The sequence below is a fragment of the Hipposideros armiger genome, unplaced genomic scaffold (assembly GCF_001890085.2).
Source record: "Hipposideros armiger isolate ML-2016 unplaced genomic scaffold, ASM189008v1 scaffold_753, whole genome shotgun sequence".
NCBI classification, from domain to species: domain Eukaryota; kingdom Metazoa; phylum Chordata; class Mammalia; order Chiroptera; family Hipposideridae; genus Hipposideros; species Hipposideros armiger.
This window is the reverse complement of record NW_017732103.1, coordinates 697,042-713,407: the sequence shown is the minus strand read 5'-3', so window position 1 is coordinate 713,407 and position 16,366 is coordinate 697,042. Positions and strand designations below refer to the sequence as shown.

The 16,366-nt window shown below is 52.7% G+C and overlaps 1 protein-coding gene across 6 annotated transcripts in view; it reads right to left on the bottom strand.

The window, feature by feature from the left end:
• The window catches only part of PDE10A (phosphodiesterase 10A), a 546,077-nt gene that overhangs the window by 247,663 nt on the left and 282,048 nt on the right, over positions 1-16,366 (bottom strand). Inside the window, exon 1 of one of the 6 annotated variants that reach the window (XM_019628187.1) lies at positions 16,085-16,352. The exons of 2 other annotated variants lie outside the window; for them this stretch is intronic. In XM_019628187.1, coding sequence (XP_019483732.1) covers positions 16,085-16,151 — 67 coding nt within the window. In that variant the 5' untranslated portion in view covers positions 16,152-16,352. 3 more of the 6 variants (XM_019628185.1, XM_019628189.1, XM_019628188.1) reach the window with 3 other exon arrangements.

Genomic DNA, 16,366 nt, shown 5'->3' with positions numbered 1-16,366 from the left:
AAAAAAAAAAAAAAGGTCTTATGCCTCAGACTCTAAAAGTGGAACGAGACGGTGAATGCTCTCTAATCCGAGGGCTCTGGGGCAGCAGAGGTGTCTGGGCACCTTGTCACAGCCTCCCAGCCCACTTCTGCTTTCTGCCACCGCAGGGGGCCTGTTCCTAGCAAGGTGGGCTCACCTGAGGGTCCCATCCTACTTAGGTGCACACCCTGGGCCTTACCGCTTTTACAAGAGCCCGCTGGCCCCCCCACAAGAAGAGTCTGCAAGTACAGGGCTAGTGGTCCAGGAGAGCCCTCTCCAGTAGGGAAGGGGCAAGTGGGTAAATCCACTGCCCCTGCCTTTCTGGGAGGGAGGTCCCTGGGGAGGGGTGCCTCGGGGAGGGAGGTCCTCGGGGAGGGAGGTCCCCGGGGAGGGGTGTCCTTCTTGGAGGCAGGCGCTCCGGGAGGCAGGTCCTGCTGTAGTCAAGCCCTACTGCCCACATCTCAATGTGAATAATTTGCCTCCTGTGGGCTTTATCTCCTTGCCTGTGACCCTCTCTCTGCTGCCTCACTCTTCTCTGCTGGAATCTTCTCCCCAATAAACCACCTGTCCTCGTCTCAGGCTACGCTTTCATGGAAACCCAAACAAAGAAACAAGAGTTCATGGAAACCTGTCTTCAAGGGAAACCAAGTAATTAAGAGACCAAGCGGAGGCAGAGGGTGACCTGGGGTGATTTCCGAAATGCAGCCACACTCAAAGGTGGACAAATCTACATGAGCTGTCGGCTGCGATCTCCTCAGCAATCTCCTGACTTCAGCCAATCTCTCATCTCCACCCAAACCCATGACGAAACAAGGTGCCAAGTTTCAGACTCTCCCACTTGAGGACAATCCCCTTACAGGGTATTGTTAGGAACCACGAACAGAGGCAAGCACCATCGGCCAGCGAGCTAGGCAGCAGGTCAATCCCTAAGCTAGGAGCGCCCTGAGTCTCCTCCGGAAACGGCGCGATTGGAGGGGGCCAGGGACCCGAGCTGTGCTGGCACCAGGAACGGGGTGAAAAGAAGGCCTCGCTGCTGCCTGCCCCTCACACCCGGGACGGTGGGGACGCCCTTCAGACCTGCCACGCACTCACAGCTGCCTTTAAAACTCAGGAGCTCCACTTTCAGAAATTCTGAGAACTGCTCTGCATTTTCTTTTTTCTTTTTATAGTAAACTGAGCTGAGCCTCTCATACTTAATATAAAAGCAAAACAAAAATATTAAAAATGTAAAATGTTTACAATTCAAAAAATTCCAAAGTATTATGACTTAAAACAGATGTGCTATATCTCGCTTGGAGGAGAAGGGGAAACAAACATTTACTTTACAGATAAGGAAGCTGGAGTTCTTAGAAATGAAGTGGGGCTGAGATGTGAGCCCAGATTTTACTGCAAAACCCCCGTTTCCAGCACACCGCACTGCTCTGGGAACCCTTCGTTGAATACAGATTTAGTGAGTGACTCCTGGTAGCTGTCCGCATATAAAGTTTGCGACCCTCAAGCTTATAATGTCAAGGACAGACAGATGGACAGGCAATCAGTCTTGGCATTATGACACACTGATCATCCAGGTGCTTCATACAAAGTGGGGGGCCGGGGGACGGGGGGGCATGGCTGCCCGCTGAAGGCCTGTCTAGGATTTCTTTTAAATGTTACGTCATACTGCATACTGAAAAGCAGAAACCAGTAATTAAATTCAGTAATTTAAAATATGCATGTATACATGTCCACCATACAGCGTTAATTCCAAAAGATTATAACAAATAAAAGTGTAATTCCTCAAATTATGTGTAGTGTTTTATATTAAAATAACACATTGCAAACCAGATGTAGAATGTATTCTAAAGTGGTTAAAATGTAGCCTCGAAATTCACCCTTAAGGCGGAAATTGCTCATGGGCACATTCTCACCGCTCTCCAAGTGAATTACAAATTACAAAAAAAACTGCAATGCACATACAGGCCTGAGACCACTGATGTAAGGTTAAGAATACAGACCAACAATCTACCAAACTCTAAAGCAGATAAATAACCAGGTACAAAGGAAGAAACCTTACACACACGACCCAAATCCAAGCTATAATGCCCTCCAGATAGCAGCAGAGACGGGAGACGTCCTAGGCAAGGCACCGGCCTCCCCCTGCTCACCCAAGGCCAGTTCTGCCTCCAGGGCTTCCCCACCAAGCAGCAGGAGGCCCACTGCTGGGGGTTGGGGGAGATGTGGACAACAAGAGCCCTTTGAAAACGAGATTCCCCTAAATGGAAGAACTCGAATGACAACCACTTTTTTTTAAGTTCTTTCTCTTTCCAAAATTCTTCCATTTTCAACACATTTTCCTTTCATTTCTTGCCAAGAAAGTGGAACTGCTCCAAGAGGCCAGCATTTCCTGGTATCGGTGTTTCCAGAAGCTGGACTTCCTGTAACTACAAAGAAGCACCTTCCCCAGCCCAGTGGACGCGATGGGCACGCTTTGCTTCCTTTCCCTTTGCCACCCACCCGGCCGCCTCCCTGCCCCATGGACGGGCCTTGTGGGGCTGCCCAGCTGCCCTTCCAGTAAAGGTGGTCACAGGGCTCGCTCGGCACGGAGGAAAAAGGCAGATGTGCTGGGCGCTCCCTCCGTTCAGGGCCTACGGTCAACACTCGACACGGTAACTCAATTCATCTTCGCCGCCATCAGCACGGCCAAAGCCCACACCCAGGGCCGGCCTGTCTCGCTCACGAGGCGCCACGTCACACCACGTCTGCTGTCTGCTTAACACACAGACACAGGCCCAGCTCTCAACGCCTCACTCCGCTTGCTCTCACTGACAAGTTGCCAGTCCCAAGGCACTGGGGGCTGAGGCGCTGAAATATAATACTGCTGAGGGCCAGCAGTGGGTCAACAAGGAATGGAAAAGGAGCAAGATTAAACACATAACACACACACATACACACACGCACGCACGCACACGTGCACACACACACGTGCGCACACACACACACATAAACACACACACACACATGCTTTCTCTGAGGCAAATCTCTATCTAGTAAAGGCATTTGTAAAAGTTCAGATCATCCCAAAACCCAGCCCTGAAATACCTCACTGTATTAGCAATATGGGGTGCTTCCCACCAGACTGTAACCCAGATACAAGGAGTCATAATAATTTTCAATTTCAAAAAATTGGCCAGGATACATTTAAAAATGTACCAACACACAACAAGAAAGAACTCAAAATCACTTTGAAAAAAAAAATGACAGTTTCCTATCGATGGCCCATTTGACAAAAAGAACAGAACACTTTCACAGAAGGTGCCGAACTCTGCAGCTACAGTAGGATCTCATGAGAAATGAAATTCAATGAGAACGCTAATATTAATAAAGAACAACCTTTACCATAAAGATGTTCCCCATGACCTGAAAAGCCCCTGAAGACATTGGCAAGGCTCAAGGGAGTGAAAGGATGCTGGTTCCCCACCCCCGACCCGCAGGCCCCACTGGAGAAAAAAATGGGCAACGGCCACCAGAGCTCTCCCTGAAACCAGGGCACCATGAGGAAATAGTGCCCTCAAGGAAGAGGCCTCAGTCTGTGCAAGCTGACACTTCTGCACCCCAAGCCTGGTCTGTGTAACCTGGATTCACTGTGTGAACACCCCAAAAGCACAAACGCATGCATCGAAGAAGCCTGTCAGGGCAGGAGAAGGCTGACATTCAAGGTTAGGACAGGGTTTCCACAAAATCCAGTAACTAGGAAGGAAGTAGCAGCTAAAATAAAACCAATGGGTGGACAAGGAGGAAATAATAATAAGTGATAAGACAAAGAAAAATGTCAAATCATAAACAGAACACATGAGCATAAGCAGGGCTGATATTCACAGTGAGGGGAAGGAAAGAAACCCACTTAGCTACGAAGAGAAACAGTGAGTATTAACTTTAAACCCAAAATAAAATCAGGGAATAGATCAAATAGGAGGATTAAAGAATTCAGTTCCACCACCAAGGTGCAGCCAGAGGGTGGGCCAGTCCTTGTCATCTGGGCAGCGGGGCCTCTGGGGGCCTGGCCTTCTTACATCTGGTCTGCCCAGAATGGCTGCCACACCAGCTCTGCAAACGTCCGCTGAGGAATGAATGAATGCATGAATTCACAGCGTCCAAACGAAAACTCAGACCACTGCAACGTTAAGATAAATTATAATAAACGGTCGTGGCCCCTATTTAGCGGTAGTAAGAGGCAAGACCGCTTGAGGCCACACTCCCATTCACTCGAGAAGTGCTAGAATGTGAAGCCCACGTCTTCGCAGAGAAGACATTTCGGTTTCTTGCCAAAATGTAGTGATTTCTACCAGATGAAGCTGGCTGGGCAGCGCTCCAACTGTTTAAACAATAGTTCATATCTTAAATGTGAAACCACAGACTGTATCGCAGTCAGAAATTACGTTAAAAGAGAAGTGGTTTCTTCTTTCCATTTTCAAATCTGTGCATGACAGAGAAAAGGAGTTGATAATATAAATATGAGGGGTATTGATGCATGTGATTTTTAAAAATATTCATGGCTTGACATTTGGGGATCCTGTGTAGGAGAAGGGAGTGGGAGGACAGAGGAAGACAGAAATCAAGTGAACAAACTTCAGGGGCTGAAAAATAAACTATGACCTCAATAGGAAGACAACAGAAACACACACACACACACACACACACACACACACACACACACTCACGAAGAGATTACATCCACCACGAAGAGGTAACTAACAACTGGTTAAATGGCATTTCAGTAAATTCTTATTCTCAAATTTAATTTTTGAATAATCAGTTGCATTCAAAAATCCAAAAAATGTGCAAACGTGTACATTCACAGTCTCTACAACTCTTGCTGTCCAGTCCCCTGGTACCCACTTCTCCCATGGCCACCCCACACTGACAGTAAGTGTGGCCAGCGCTTTCTCGAGTTTCTGCCCAGTGTCCTTAGGCAATCACAAACAAAATCAGGTCCATACTTCTGTGGTCCTTTCCAGCACAAAAGTGCATGCACGTGGCTGTGGACTGCTTTCCACTTTGCTTCTGTCACACGGGAAGGTCCTTCAGTATATTCGTGTCATGGCTGCAAACTTTATTTCGCACGCGCCTACGGGCAGACCTTTCCACAGTGTCCAGTGGTCTCTTTCAAACAAGACTGCTGTATATTACCACATTGATAGATGCTCTGCCTGTGTGTATGTCTAATGATACGTTCCCAGAAGTAGAATCCTTGGTTCAGCGGGGATGTGCATTTTTAATACCGACCGATGCCGCCTGCCTAACTGCCATCCTGAGGGCTGGACCAACTGCTACTCACCAGGAACGGACGTTGAGGACCTGCCTCCTCACGGAACTGCCAACAGCGTGTTGTACGGTTTGCTGATGTCTGCAAATCTCGCAGACATAAAACAGTGCCTCAGTGTGCTTTGAAATTGCGTTTATCTCGTCATGAATGAGGTGGTGAACCTTTTCATGTTTTACAGTTCTAAAAATGGCTCATCTCCTTCGGCTATTTTTTTATTGGGTCGTTCTTTTTCTCTGCCATTTCTAGGAGCTCTTCCCAGGTTTGGGAGGTCAGCCCTATACTGTGACATGAGCTTTAAGGGTTTTCCTTTTCTGGGGCAGACAGACATTTGAGAATCCCCAGCAGTGTGGAGCCAATGGGCCTGAAACGGCCGCAGGCAGGGCCTGGAGACGGGGCAGAAAGGCACAGGGGTCCCTGCGCAGGGACCCCGCGGGGACAGGTCACACATGGCCCGTGGTATTTGGGGCCATAACAAGTTTCTGTTTCTGTAGATTGATCTTTTCTTTGATTGCTTCTGGGTTTTCAATTGCATTTAAATAAAGGCTTTCCCCGGTCGAAGGCCACAAAGAAATTTCCTCATTATTCTTCTTTTTATGGTTTCTTTGTGTATACGGTTGACCCTTGAACAACATGGGTTTGAATGGCGTGGGTCCACTTACATGTGGGTTTTTTTCAATAAATACACATTCGGCCCTCCGTATCCCTGGGTTTCACATCTGTGGATTCAACCAGCCATAGGTCCAAAACAGTATTTCCATCTGCAGTGGGAGTCTGTGCACGGGGAGGGCTGACTTAACCACTGTCCTACGTCATTTTACATAAGGGACTTGAGCATCCGTGGATTCCGATACCCAGGGAGGACGGGGGGCGGATCCCTGAAACCAATCCCCTGAGGACACCAAGGGTCAGCTATAGTGAAGGTTTAGGAGGGTCAAGAGTTATGTGCGGATTTTCAACTGTGCAGGGTTGGTACCTCTAACCCCCAGCTTGTCCAAGGGTCAACTGTGTATCTATTTAAACATATGATCCATTTGGAATTTAACCTGGAGACAGTTAAAATATGACTTAATTTTATTTTTCTCTGGATGATGACTTAGGTGTCCCCAAAACACATGTTCAACATTCTATCTTTACTCCTCCTGTACGAGAGGACACTTTAAAAACACACGAAGCTCCTTATGTGTCCAGGTGTGTCTTAAGGCTTTTCTATTCTGCTGCACTGGTCTGTCTGGTCACACGCCAGAGCCACATGGTTTTAATTATTGAGGTTTTATAACTCGGTCTTCAGTCTGCCTTAAAATAAGTAGGCAATCTATTTGATCACAAGACTCAATCAATAGTATTCTGAAAAGGCGTGGTGACTGATGACACAGGGATGTTTTTTAAAGTAAATTTCTCATCTTGGGATGAGAAGACAACATAATGATGCAGGTAATCATCACAGCAGTGACATAACATAATTACTAACTCGAGGAAGCCACAGTCATCAAACTTTTTTGGCTATCACTGTAGATGCTTATTTTGGAAGCTGCTAAAATTACAATAAACAGGTATTGACACCATGTGCAAGGGAGCACAGCTTGAACCCCACGCTCCCCGATGCTGCTCCTGTGTCACCCTCCACCCCTTGCTAGCCCGCAATTCTGGAGGGAAACTTCCAGTCTATTTTCCAGCACAGCAACCTGCTCTTCATGCAAAATTGCTCTCACACCGTACTTGCCAACTTTAAAAAGTCCAAATATGCTTGTGTTTTTATAAATAATTCATCACGTCCAAACACATGGCATTGTTTCCGCACTTCATAAGCATCACTTTCTCTTTGCTAGGCTGGAAAATGTTTTCGTCAAAGTAAAAAGCCTTTTATCGGTGCCTCAGGAAGTAAGAAATAAAACGGAGGTGCCCAACGCGCTCTCAGCACCCATCGCCCGCCTCCCATCAGTGCCTGGCACTCGCTCGCCACCCCAGCAGCTCCGGCACGGGCACACACTGTGCTCTCGGTAACTCGGGAGCCCTGGCCACTGGCACAAAATAATATGCTTGGATTACATAAAATAATAATGATGAAGAATCAAAAGAAGTTTCACGTCACACCAGCAAAATTTAACCACCACGTTCTTTATTTCATTATTTCTCTCCTGTTAGGAAAGTTAATGTGTTTAAAGTACCATTTCGATCCTATTCTCCCACATAAACACCCTCACTTACTTATTCATTGACCCGCGGTACTTGGCAACGTGCTGTGCACTGAGGTTAGAAAGTGAGTAAACCATGCTCCCTGCCCTAAAGAAACACACAAGCTAGCCGGCGACACACGCACACAGACAAGTGGGAGTGCCAGGCATTAGGGAGGCATAGACGAGGGGACCACGGGGACCCAGGTGCCCCCCGCAGCTTGCAACTGGGAGGCCAGGCTCCCCACTAGGCAGAGGCTCACAGACAGGCTACCGGCAGATTGGCACAGATGGACGTGGTGGGGAGACGCAGCAGGGGGCAGAGGGTGTCTGCATGGAGAGCTTTACAGGAGCGACTGGAGCAGCTAAAACTCATCCGATGGGCAATGGATGCAATGAAAGAGCGTTGACACACCTAGGCAGTCCTCCGTCAGTTGGCACTGTTAACATGTGGAAGGTGTCTGTACCCCTCATCAGACAGCGGCTCCCTGAAGCGAGGACCAGATCTGTCTGGACATGATCCCGCCAATGTGACGTCACATTGTTGGTGACGTCAGCAACTGGGGCAGCCTAGACGCTCAGTAAACCCCGGCCCTTCCGCTTTGCCGCCATTCCCCACACAAAAAGCTAAGCGCCTCCGACCCCCGTAGGGAAGGCCTGACAGTCCTCCTTGTCCCGCCGTGCCACCTCTGTCGACCACTTCTGTTCTGTGTGAGAAGACAAGTGGCCACAGACAGCTCATCCCACATACTGTTTTCTGATCTTACCGTATGTCCCCCACCCTAGTGCCTATTCAGGGGACTGTTCCTCCCGAGACAACCTTCCCTCACTGAGCAGCTCATACCAAATACCCTTCCTCATCGGGACGTCACTCAAATTTCACCCTGCCAGGCAGATGTAGACGGAGGGCTTAAAAGTGTCTGTGCTTTCTGGTTCCGCGTGTTGCTTTTTAATGCAGAGTGCTGCATTTACTCTGTGCCAGCTCTCCCATGGAGTCCCCCACACACACCAGTGACGGAAAAGTCTTCCAAAATGTTACTTTAACCATATGACTTTCCTTCTAAGAAGTTCTAGCTTGTCCCCATCTGTCCTCTGTCCCGTCACCAGTCCAGCCTTCCCATCGCGGAAGCTCATTTCCTGCCCCCAGTCGCCACTCGAAGCTTTGAGGGCCTTACCCTCCTAGTCCGCAAACTCTCCGGTGACCGCAAATGACTGGGTCCTCTGGGGCACTGGGTAGAGAAGAGCTTGTGAAAACGCTGTTATTTCTCACCTCTGCCCGCTCTCCATCCAAACCCATTCTCTCCGCAACTCTCTGGGGACAGCCCGTCAAGTCCACCGCTTCTTTAAGGTTTCTTTCCATTATCTTTTTCCTATTTCTTCAAATTCCTTTTTCCTCAAGAAATGAACATTCTCAGGTTAGCACTACCTGGGAGAAAAGCCAGCTTTAATCTCCCAAAAGCTATCCAGCTCTCTCACCTCGCCTCCACTGAGGACTAAAACCGCAATGTATATTTGTCTCCATGGACTCCTGACCCACTAAACACAGTTTCCACGTCCGCCACCCCAATCAGAAGCCTGGGCCACAGTCACTAGAGACATCTGGCTGTCAATGTACTGGGCCCCTGGGGCACTTGGCTGCTTCCATCTTGAGGTCCCTCTTTTGAGCTCCGTGACACCTTCTGTTCCGTCTCCCCTCCTCCCTCTCAGATGGCCCCTCTCAGGGAGCGTCTTTCTTCTCTTACGAGATCTGTCTTCTGCCCTCTTCTTACTCCCATTGTTCATCTCAGGTTTCCACTCAGGACTGTGGTTTCCACACCCCCGGCGCTCTCACCCAGTTCCCTCTGCAGACTTCCGGGACCTGTCCTTCCATCCACCAATCGTTGCCGGGGTCCCCACATGGCACCACACAGCTGTTTAGGAAGGGACCCCATCAGTGTCTCCCTGAAATCCCTCAAGGTCACAGGAGGCGTCTGCTTGTACTCAACAGGGCACGCAGGCGAGGGCTATAAATGCCACCATCAGAGTCCTTATTCTCCGGTCTTGACCCACCAGCCTTCTGATTTGCAGACCTTCCCAACCTGCCTCTCCCTCTCTCCACTACGCCGGAGGGAGGCAGGAAGGCGGCATCTCAGACTTAACATTCCGAGCAGAAGGCCTGGCTCCCTGCCCACCCCCTCTGCCCCTCCTCAGGCGTCCCCATCTCAACACAGGTCCACCCCTAGTCCAGCGCCCCCGCTAAAACCCAGGCCTGTGCGGGAGCCCTCCCCTCCCTTTCCGCCACACATCCAGCCCACCTGCATGCTGACACACCTCCTGCGGCCACATTCCGTCCCCATATTGTCACCCTAACCCACGTCACCACGGTCTCTGGTCTTGACTCGCACCGTGCGCTTCATGTACCCCATTTCCACAACGGCTCCCTACGTCCACTCACCAGACTGCAGCCGGAACAAGTTCTCGGGGTCACCATCACTGGTCACCCACCTGCTGAAAACCTTCCAGGGGTTTCCCCTTGCTCGTCGAGTACAATGCAGCTGCTCCCTGACTTCCAGAGCCCCAGCCTCGCCGTGGGCCTCCGCAGCGTCACTCCCACCTGGCTCCGGTCGGCTCCACGCCCGTCCTTCCGTCCCTCTGACCTGACATCTGTGCGGCTGGCCGCACTCGGTCACGTGGGAGCCCAGTGTCACTGCCCGGCCCACGAAGGCCCCGCCTCAGCTCACTGCACGGCCTGGTGTGATAACTGCTCCTTTTAATGCTTGACCTTTTTTGCTGGCAGCTTGATTGGCTTGTGTCTACATCACAGTGCCGGCACCACACAAACTGAAATCCCCAGAGCCAACAACAGAGCTCGCCACACAGTAGGTGTTCAACTGCGACACTTCCCACTCTCATGTTGCTGTTCTCGGGACATGGAGCCAACACACCCCTTGCCAACATACACCCCCAACTCTCCCAGGAACTCCGGGGGCCTCTGTCCTGCCGCTCCCCATCCAGTCACCCAGTCCTACAGACAGCACCCCTGCCAGCCGTGCTTGTCCCGGGCGTCCCATGGGTGCTCCCTGCCTTGGCTCAGCCCCCCACACACACCACCACCCCACCACCACCTGGGGGATGACTCTGCCCCAGATATCAGTCCTGTGCCTCCAGCACGGGCGGTGGTCTTCCGACCTCTCCACCTTCCCCCTCAGAGGCCTCGGGGATTCAAGGCAAAGGGGAACTAAGATCCGTAGCGTCAGCCCCAGAGCATCCTCTCTCGGTCCCACCACCCTCTCCCCCCTTCCCGAGACTCGCTCCAGGCTGCTTCCTGATGGCAGCCTCTGGATGTGCCCTCGCCGGCCTGGCCTGGCCTGGCCTGGCTTGGCTGAAAGGCTGTCCCCAGGCCTCTCCCAAGGCCCGCTGGCTGGAGGAACCCTCCCTGAGACTCAGCGCAGCTCCTTGGGAACCAGCTCAGGGCCTCCGCTCAGAGCATGCTGGGTCCTCTGCCTCTGCCGGGCAGTGAATGTGCTGCTAAGCTCTGCCCATCTCTCCTGCTGGCCCCAGGCTCCTGATACAGTGACTGTGTCACCCAGGACTGTATCCTGGCTCCCAGGACAGAGGCTAAGGCACACAGAGCACTCAGTGAGCGGTTCCTGGAAGACAAGCACCATGCTGTTCTTCTTGTCATCTCTGAATTTCCCACACAAATATTTAAGCACCTCTCATATGTGTGCCAGCCACTGTTGCAGTCTCAGTGGTGTACCCCCAAAAGACAAGCCCAGCTCTAAGGCCTCCTAAGGTAGCTTGCCTTCTGCACCGGGGAGGCACGCAGTAAGCCAGTAAATGAGCAAGAGAATGTCATAAATTGGTAAATGCTACCCAGGTAACAAGAGTGAGGGAACCCAGTTTCCCGTGTGAGACCCTGAGCTCGCCTATCACCCCTTCCCTTTCACTGCTCTAGATCAGTCTTGATTTAAAGGGGAGCTTGATTTACTTCCTCAAAGGGGATTAAGATGTTTTGAATTACAACTAGGAGAGTTTTCCTTTTAAGGGAGAAGTATTTCTTTTTTGTAAAAATTATTTTTTCTTTCCCTGTCACACTGCAGGAGCTGTTTTTAAGCAAACAAAAACTAACCGCGTGCTTACTGGTGAAATGTTCACCACACCACGTTCAACCTGCTGTAGAGCAAACAAAATCTTAATATTTGCTTAATTACCCAGCGCAGGGCACTCTTTTCTTCTGATGAGGACTTTCAAGATCTAGTCTCTTGGCAACTCTCAAATATGCAATACCGTACTGTTAATGAGCCACCAAGCAGTACATGACATCCCTAGTACTTAGTTATTCTAGTGTACTGTATTTTTTTCCGAATGGGGTAGGAAACGTTTTAAGTGCAAAATTACGTAAGGTTAATATATCAGATTGAAATAACAGAAGATATATTATACTGCTTCCCTGTTTCTCATTTAAACTTTGAGGTATTATCTTTGTGCAGGGTGTTTGTTTGTTTGTTTGTTTGTTTGTTTGTTTGTTTGTTGAATGAGAAATGTTGTGAAATTAAAATTAACAAATCTAAATAGTTCCACCCAGTTCAAACAGCTTGTCCTTTAGATGTCGGTCACTTCTGATGACTCTAGCCCAGTCACTGATAGCTCCCCTGACACAGGGACCCCTGACCTGCACCCTGGCTCCACAGGGAGAATTCACAGCCTGGCTCTGCTGTTTCCCTTGGGAGGTGTCCATGTCTGTATTTCAGGTCCTCTGAGGGGACATTTATCATTACTTCCATCTCCCTCAAAAAATTTGCACTGACTATGGACACAATGATTACCTGCTGGTGGGCTGTTGGTTGATTTACACCCACTTCCGTTGCTGTGGCGTTGGCTTTGCGTCCCTCGCATCCCTCAGCGACCTCAGTCTCACTGGGCCCGTAAAAATAAGTTAAATATGAAGTCAAGTGGAGCTTCTATGTGTTAAGCACATTCGCTCTTAAAAGGGATATTTATCTCACTTTGCTCAAGTGTTGGCCACACAGTATCTTAAGTCTCAAGAAACAGCAAGACCGGTGGGTGCGGTGTACATCTAAAACCCACCAACTCCTGGAAACAAACACATTTTCTGTTTTGAACATTTGAGAAATACACACGAATCTGTAACCTGGAGCAGCACGTGCAGTCCGCAAGCACAATCCTTTCCCCTCTCACTATGTGAGCTTCCCATCCCTCCCTGACCAACCGTGCGCTTTTTCCACAGCTCTCTGCCTCACTCAGAGCAGACCACTGGTGATCCATCTACAGGATCACCTAGAGAGATGTGGGAGCACTGGCGAGGGACAGGACTTCCGATGGGGGAGGTCCTCGGGGCAGTACTCTCAACTCAGCCGCCAAAGCCTTTCTTCTGCAGGCCTACCTCCTGCGCGTCCCACCACAGCACCAAGTGTGGACAAGGTAACCTGCTTTTCCAGAAGACTGAATCAGCTGGGGCCGGCCCATCACAGCATGGCTTCTTGGCTTCCGTGTGTGTGTGTGTGTGTGTGTGTGTGTGTGTGTGTGTGTGTGTGTGTGTGTGTGTGTGTGTGTGTGTGTGTGTCTGTGTACGTACACAGACACACACACCACTGCAAAGGGGGCCTGTTGGTTCCCTCTAGGAGGACTGGGGCTCTTCCTGGGCAGAGATTTGCTACACCAATCAGCAATTTTCTGGCCAGTTCAGAGGTCAGCAATTAAAGGCTGATGGCGGAATGAGATGAAATCAGAAAGGGCCTGATAGGAATGGAGGGAGCCCACTGACCCATGCAGCGCTGGGCATCTGTGCTGAACCCACTTTTAGGAGGCTCTCTCCTACTGGCTACTCAGCTCCTTGGGGACAGAGGCCTGGCTGGGGCAGCACCTGGCAAGTGGCAGTAGCTTTTAATGTGTTTGTTCCGTGCATGACGGAGTGGACCAGTCATCAGTGTGAACCAATGCAGAGCCCGAATGGCCAGGAATGGAACTAGCACATTATACCTTCAACACATGATTTGCTTTCCAATGATTAAAATAAATCAGGCATTCCTAGAAACAGTAATTGACCACAGCAGCCTTTGCACGACACTTGCCTATAAGACCAAGAGAGCAAAGTGGAAGAGAAAAGGGAAATAAACACGCAGCAGGGCACATCTGTATGCATGTGGGCATTTTTACATCCTTACAGAATCCAGGTGTGTTTGTCTTTTTTTCCAAAAAGGCTCATTTTTACTGACAAGTATCAAGAAAACCTGCCCGGCTTCTGGTACTTCTGCAATTCGGACAAACGTGGCTTGTCACGCAGCAGTGGACAGAAACAAAGACCCCAAAACTGGAGACTTCAGCATCACTGCAGAAGCTGACTGTGGCCCTTCAATCATCCATCTAGCTGCTCCCCACTTTTGGGTGAAGTGGGTCTAATAATAGATATTCCTTAAAAGTACCTGTGTGCTTACTACCTCAGCAGTGTCCCAAAGATTTTTGTAGCTTCTCGTTTCAAATGTCAAGCTACTCTCTGCTGACTTGGCTAGGGGAGGTATGTGTGTGTGTGTGGGGGGGGGGAACACATACTATCACTGGGCTTTCCCCTCTGGGAACTCTCTGCAAAGAGGGGCCCTGAGGACGGCCCTGTTCTCTCCCAGGTCTTCTGTCTTTCCAAAGGGAAAGCCTGCTGCCCACTCGTTCCCCTGGGACAAGCTCTCGGGGCCCTGACTGCCCACCTTCATTCTTCTTCACTGCAGCCTTACAGGTGGCCCAGCCCCAAGCTCACCAACAGCAGTAACAACAACAAACAAACAGAAACCTCATCATTTTAGGAAAACAGGTTCCATCCCAATGCCTACATCCGTCCCCCTGGCACCGCCCTTTCCCAAACCCAATGTTGTCCAAGGCACGAAGTGGCAGCTTTCAGACCCCGCCACCACCCCACCACCCCACACACAGGCAGCTGACAACTGTAAAAAGTAGCGTTCATTTTTTAAAGAAGGAATTCCCACGTGTAGGAGGAAGGGGACAGCCAGGACCAGGTCCTAGGCCAGGCCTGAGGCTGACCCAACACAGGTCAGATCTGGCTGAGCCCTCCATGCGCCACCCGCACCCCCTGCCTTCCATCCATGGCCACCCTGGCTCTGTCTCTGTAAGTGAAAATGTCCACGCCTAGCACATCTGCAGGCAACAGGCAGCCCTCACGCCCAGACTGCAGCATCTACGAACCATGAGACTCGGGTCAGTAAGCTGCCGGATGGGGGTCAGCCGGGAGCCCAGGCCCCACGCCCAGCACATCAAGGCAGTCCGCAAGGAGGAGCGCAGGCTGCGGAGCTGGAGCCCGCGCGCGTGTGTGAGAGGCCGCTGGGCCACGCGGTCGCCCTGAACAGACCCACGCCGAGAGGCGGGATCGCGGACACACTCCCACGCCCCCAGGTTGCGCCCGAAAGCCACTCGGACAAGTTCCGGCCGCGAGGAGGGGCTGGAGCCCGGGCGCCCGGGAGGCTGGGGCTCGGGGGTGCGCGGCAGACGGGAGCAGGAAGCCGACACAGCAGCCAGCCCAGGACGAGCCTGCCGGGAGAAGGCGCCGCAGGAACGCGGTTCTCCAGCAAGGAGCAGACAAAGGCTCGGTGCGCACGCGGTGGGCTGTGCCGCCCAAGCCCCGCGCTGAGGGCCGCACGGAGCCGCGCCCGACCCGGCTGGCGCCGGAGTGGCCGGTGCCCCGCGGGAGCGACAGCTCGCCCACCCGCCTCTGCCCCGGACCTCCCGTCCTCACCTCGCTCGCCCTCCATCCGCGACAAAGGCGATCCCCTTCCCTGCGCACCGGGCGCCTCTTCCCCTAACATCTCCAGCCTCCCGCTTTCTAGAGAACCTCGGCTCTGACTGTTCTGCTCGGTCGTGTCCCCCTCCCCCGTGACACGCCTTCTGCCACCCCTGCCCCAGCGCGCTCGCAGCCTCGCACCCCGAGCTGGGGAGGCGGAGTGGCCGTGGCCCGCCCGGGGGCGCGGCCCGAGGCTCCGAGCCGGCGGCGCCTCTCCCCTCCACCCTAACGCCCCATTGTCCTCGCTCTCACGAGCCCGAGCGCCGGCTAACCCCCGAGCTCTGCAGAAAGTGGAGTCCGGGTTGGGGCGACCCCTCTCCGCGGAGGTGCACCCGTTTGCACCCGGCTAGCCCTCGCTCTGGAACAGGGTCACGGGAGGGGGCGGAGGGAGAGCGGCCTCGGCGCCGACACTGACCCCGGGCACCACCGGCGCCTTCGCCTTTGGGATCGCGGGGTTCGGGGCCCTGGCGTGCCCTCGCCCAGCCGGGGGCCTCAAGGGACGGGACCCCTAGTGGAAGGAAGCGGTTTACTCCAGCCGCGTGGTCCCAGACCGAAAGACAGGGGCGGCGGGAGTACGCGGTCCCGGAGCGGGGCGCATAACGACGTGTCGGGGAAGTGCGGCCAGAAACCGCACCGCGGGACCCGCGGCCGGCAGCAGGTCCGGTCGCAGCGCCCGCCGCCCGCCGGGTCGCCCCTGCCCCGCACGCGGAGCCTGGGGAGCCCCGGTGGGGAAGCCCGCGGGGCGCCAAGCGCCTGGGTACCCGCGCCCGGCCGCCCCCACCGCGGGGACGTGCAGCCGGCACTTACTGGGGCTCAGGAAGCACTCGGTCAACCTTCGGAAGCAGCTCGCGTTGTTAGAAGGTCCATCTTCCATGTCGGAGCCGGAGAGCAGCGGGGCCGCGGCGGCGAGAGCGAAGCCGGGGGGGCCAGCGAAGCGGACGGCCGGGCGGAGCGGGAGCCGGGGCGGCGGCGGCCAGGGCGCGCCGCGGGCCGGGAGCAGCAGACCTTGGAGAGCCGGGGACAGGACGAGGCGCCGCCGCCCGCCGCTGCCGCGGGGACTGCCGCTGGGGGGGGCGCTCGAGGGAGCCG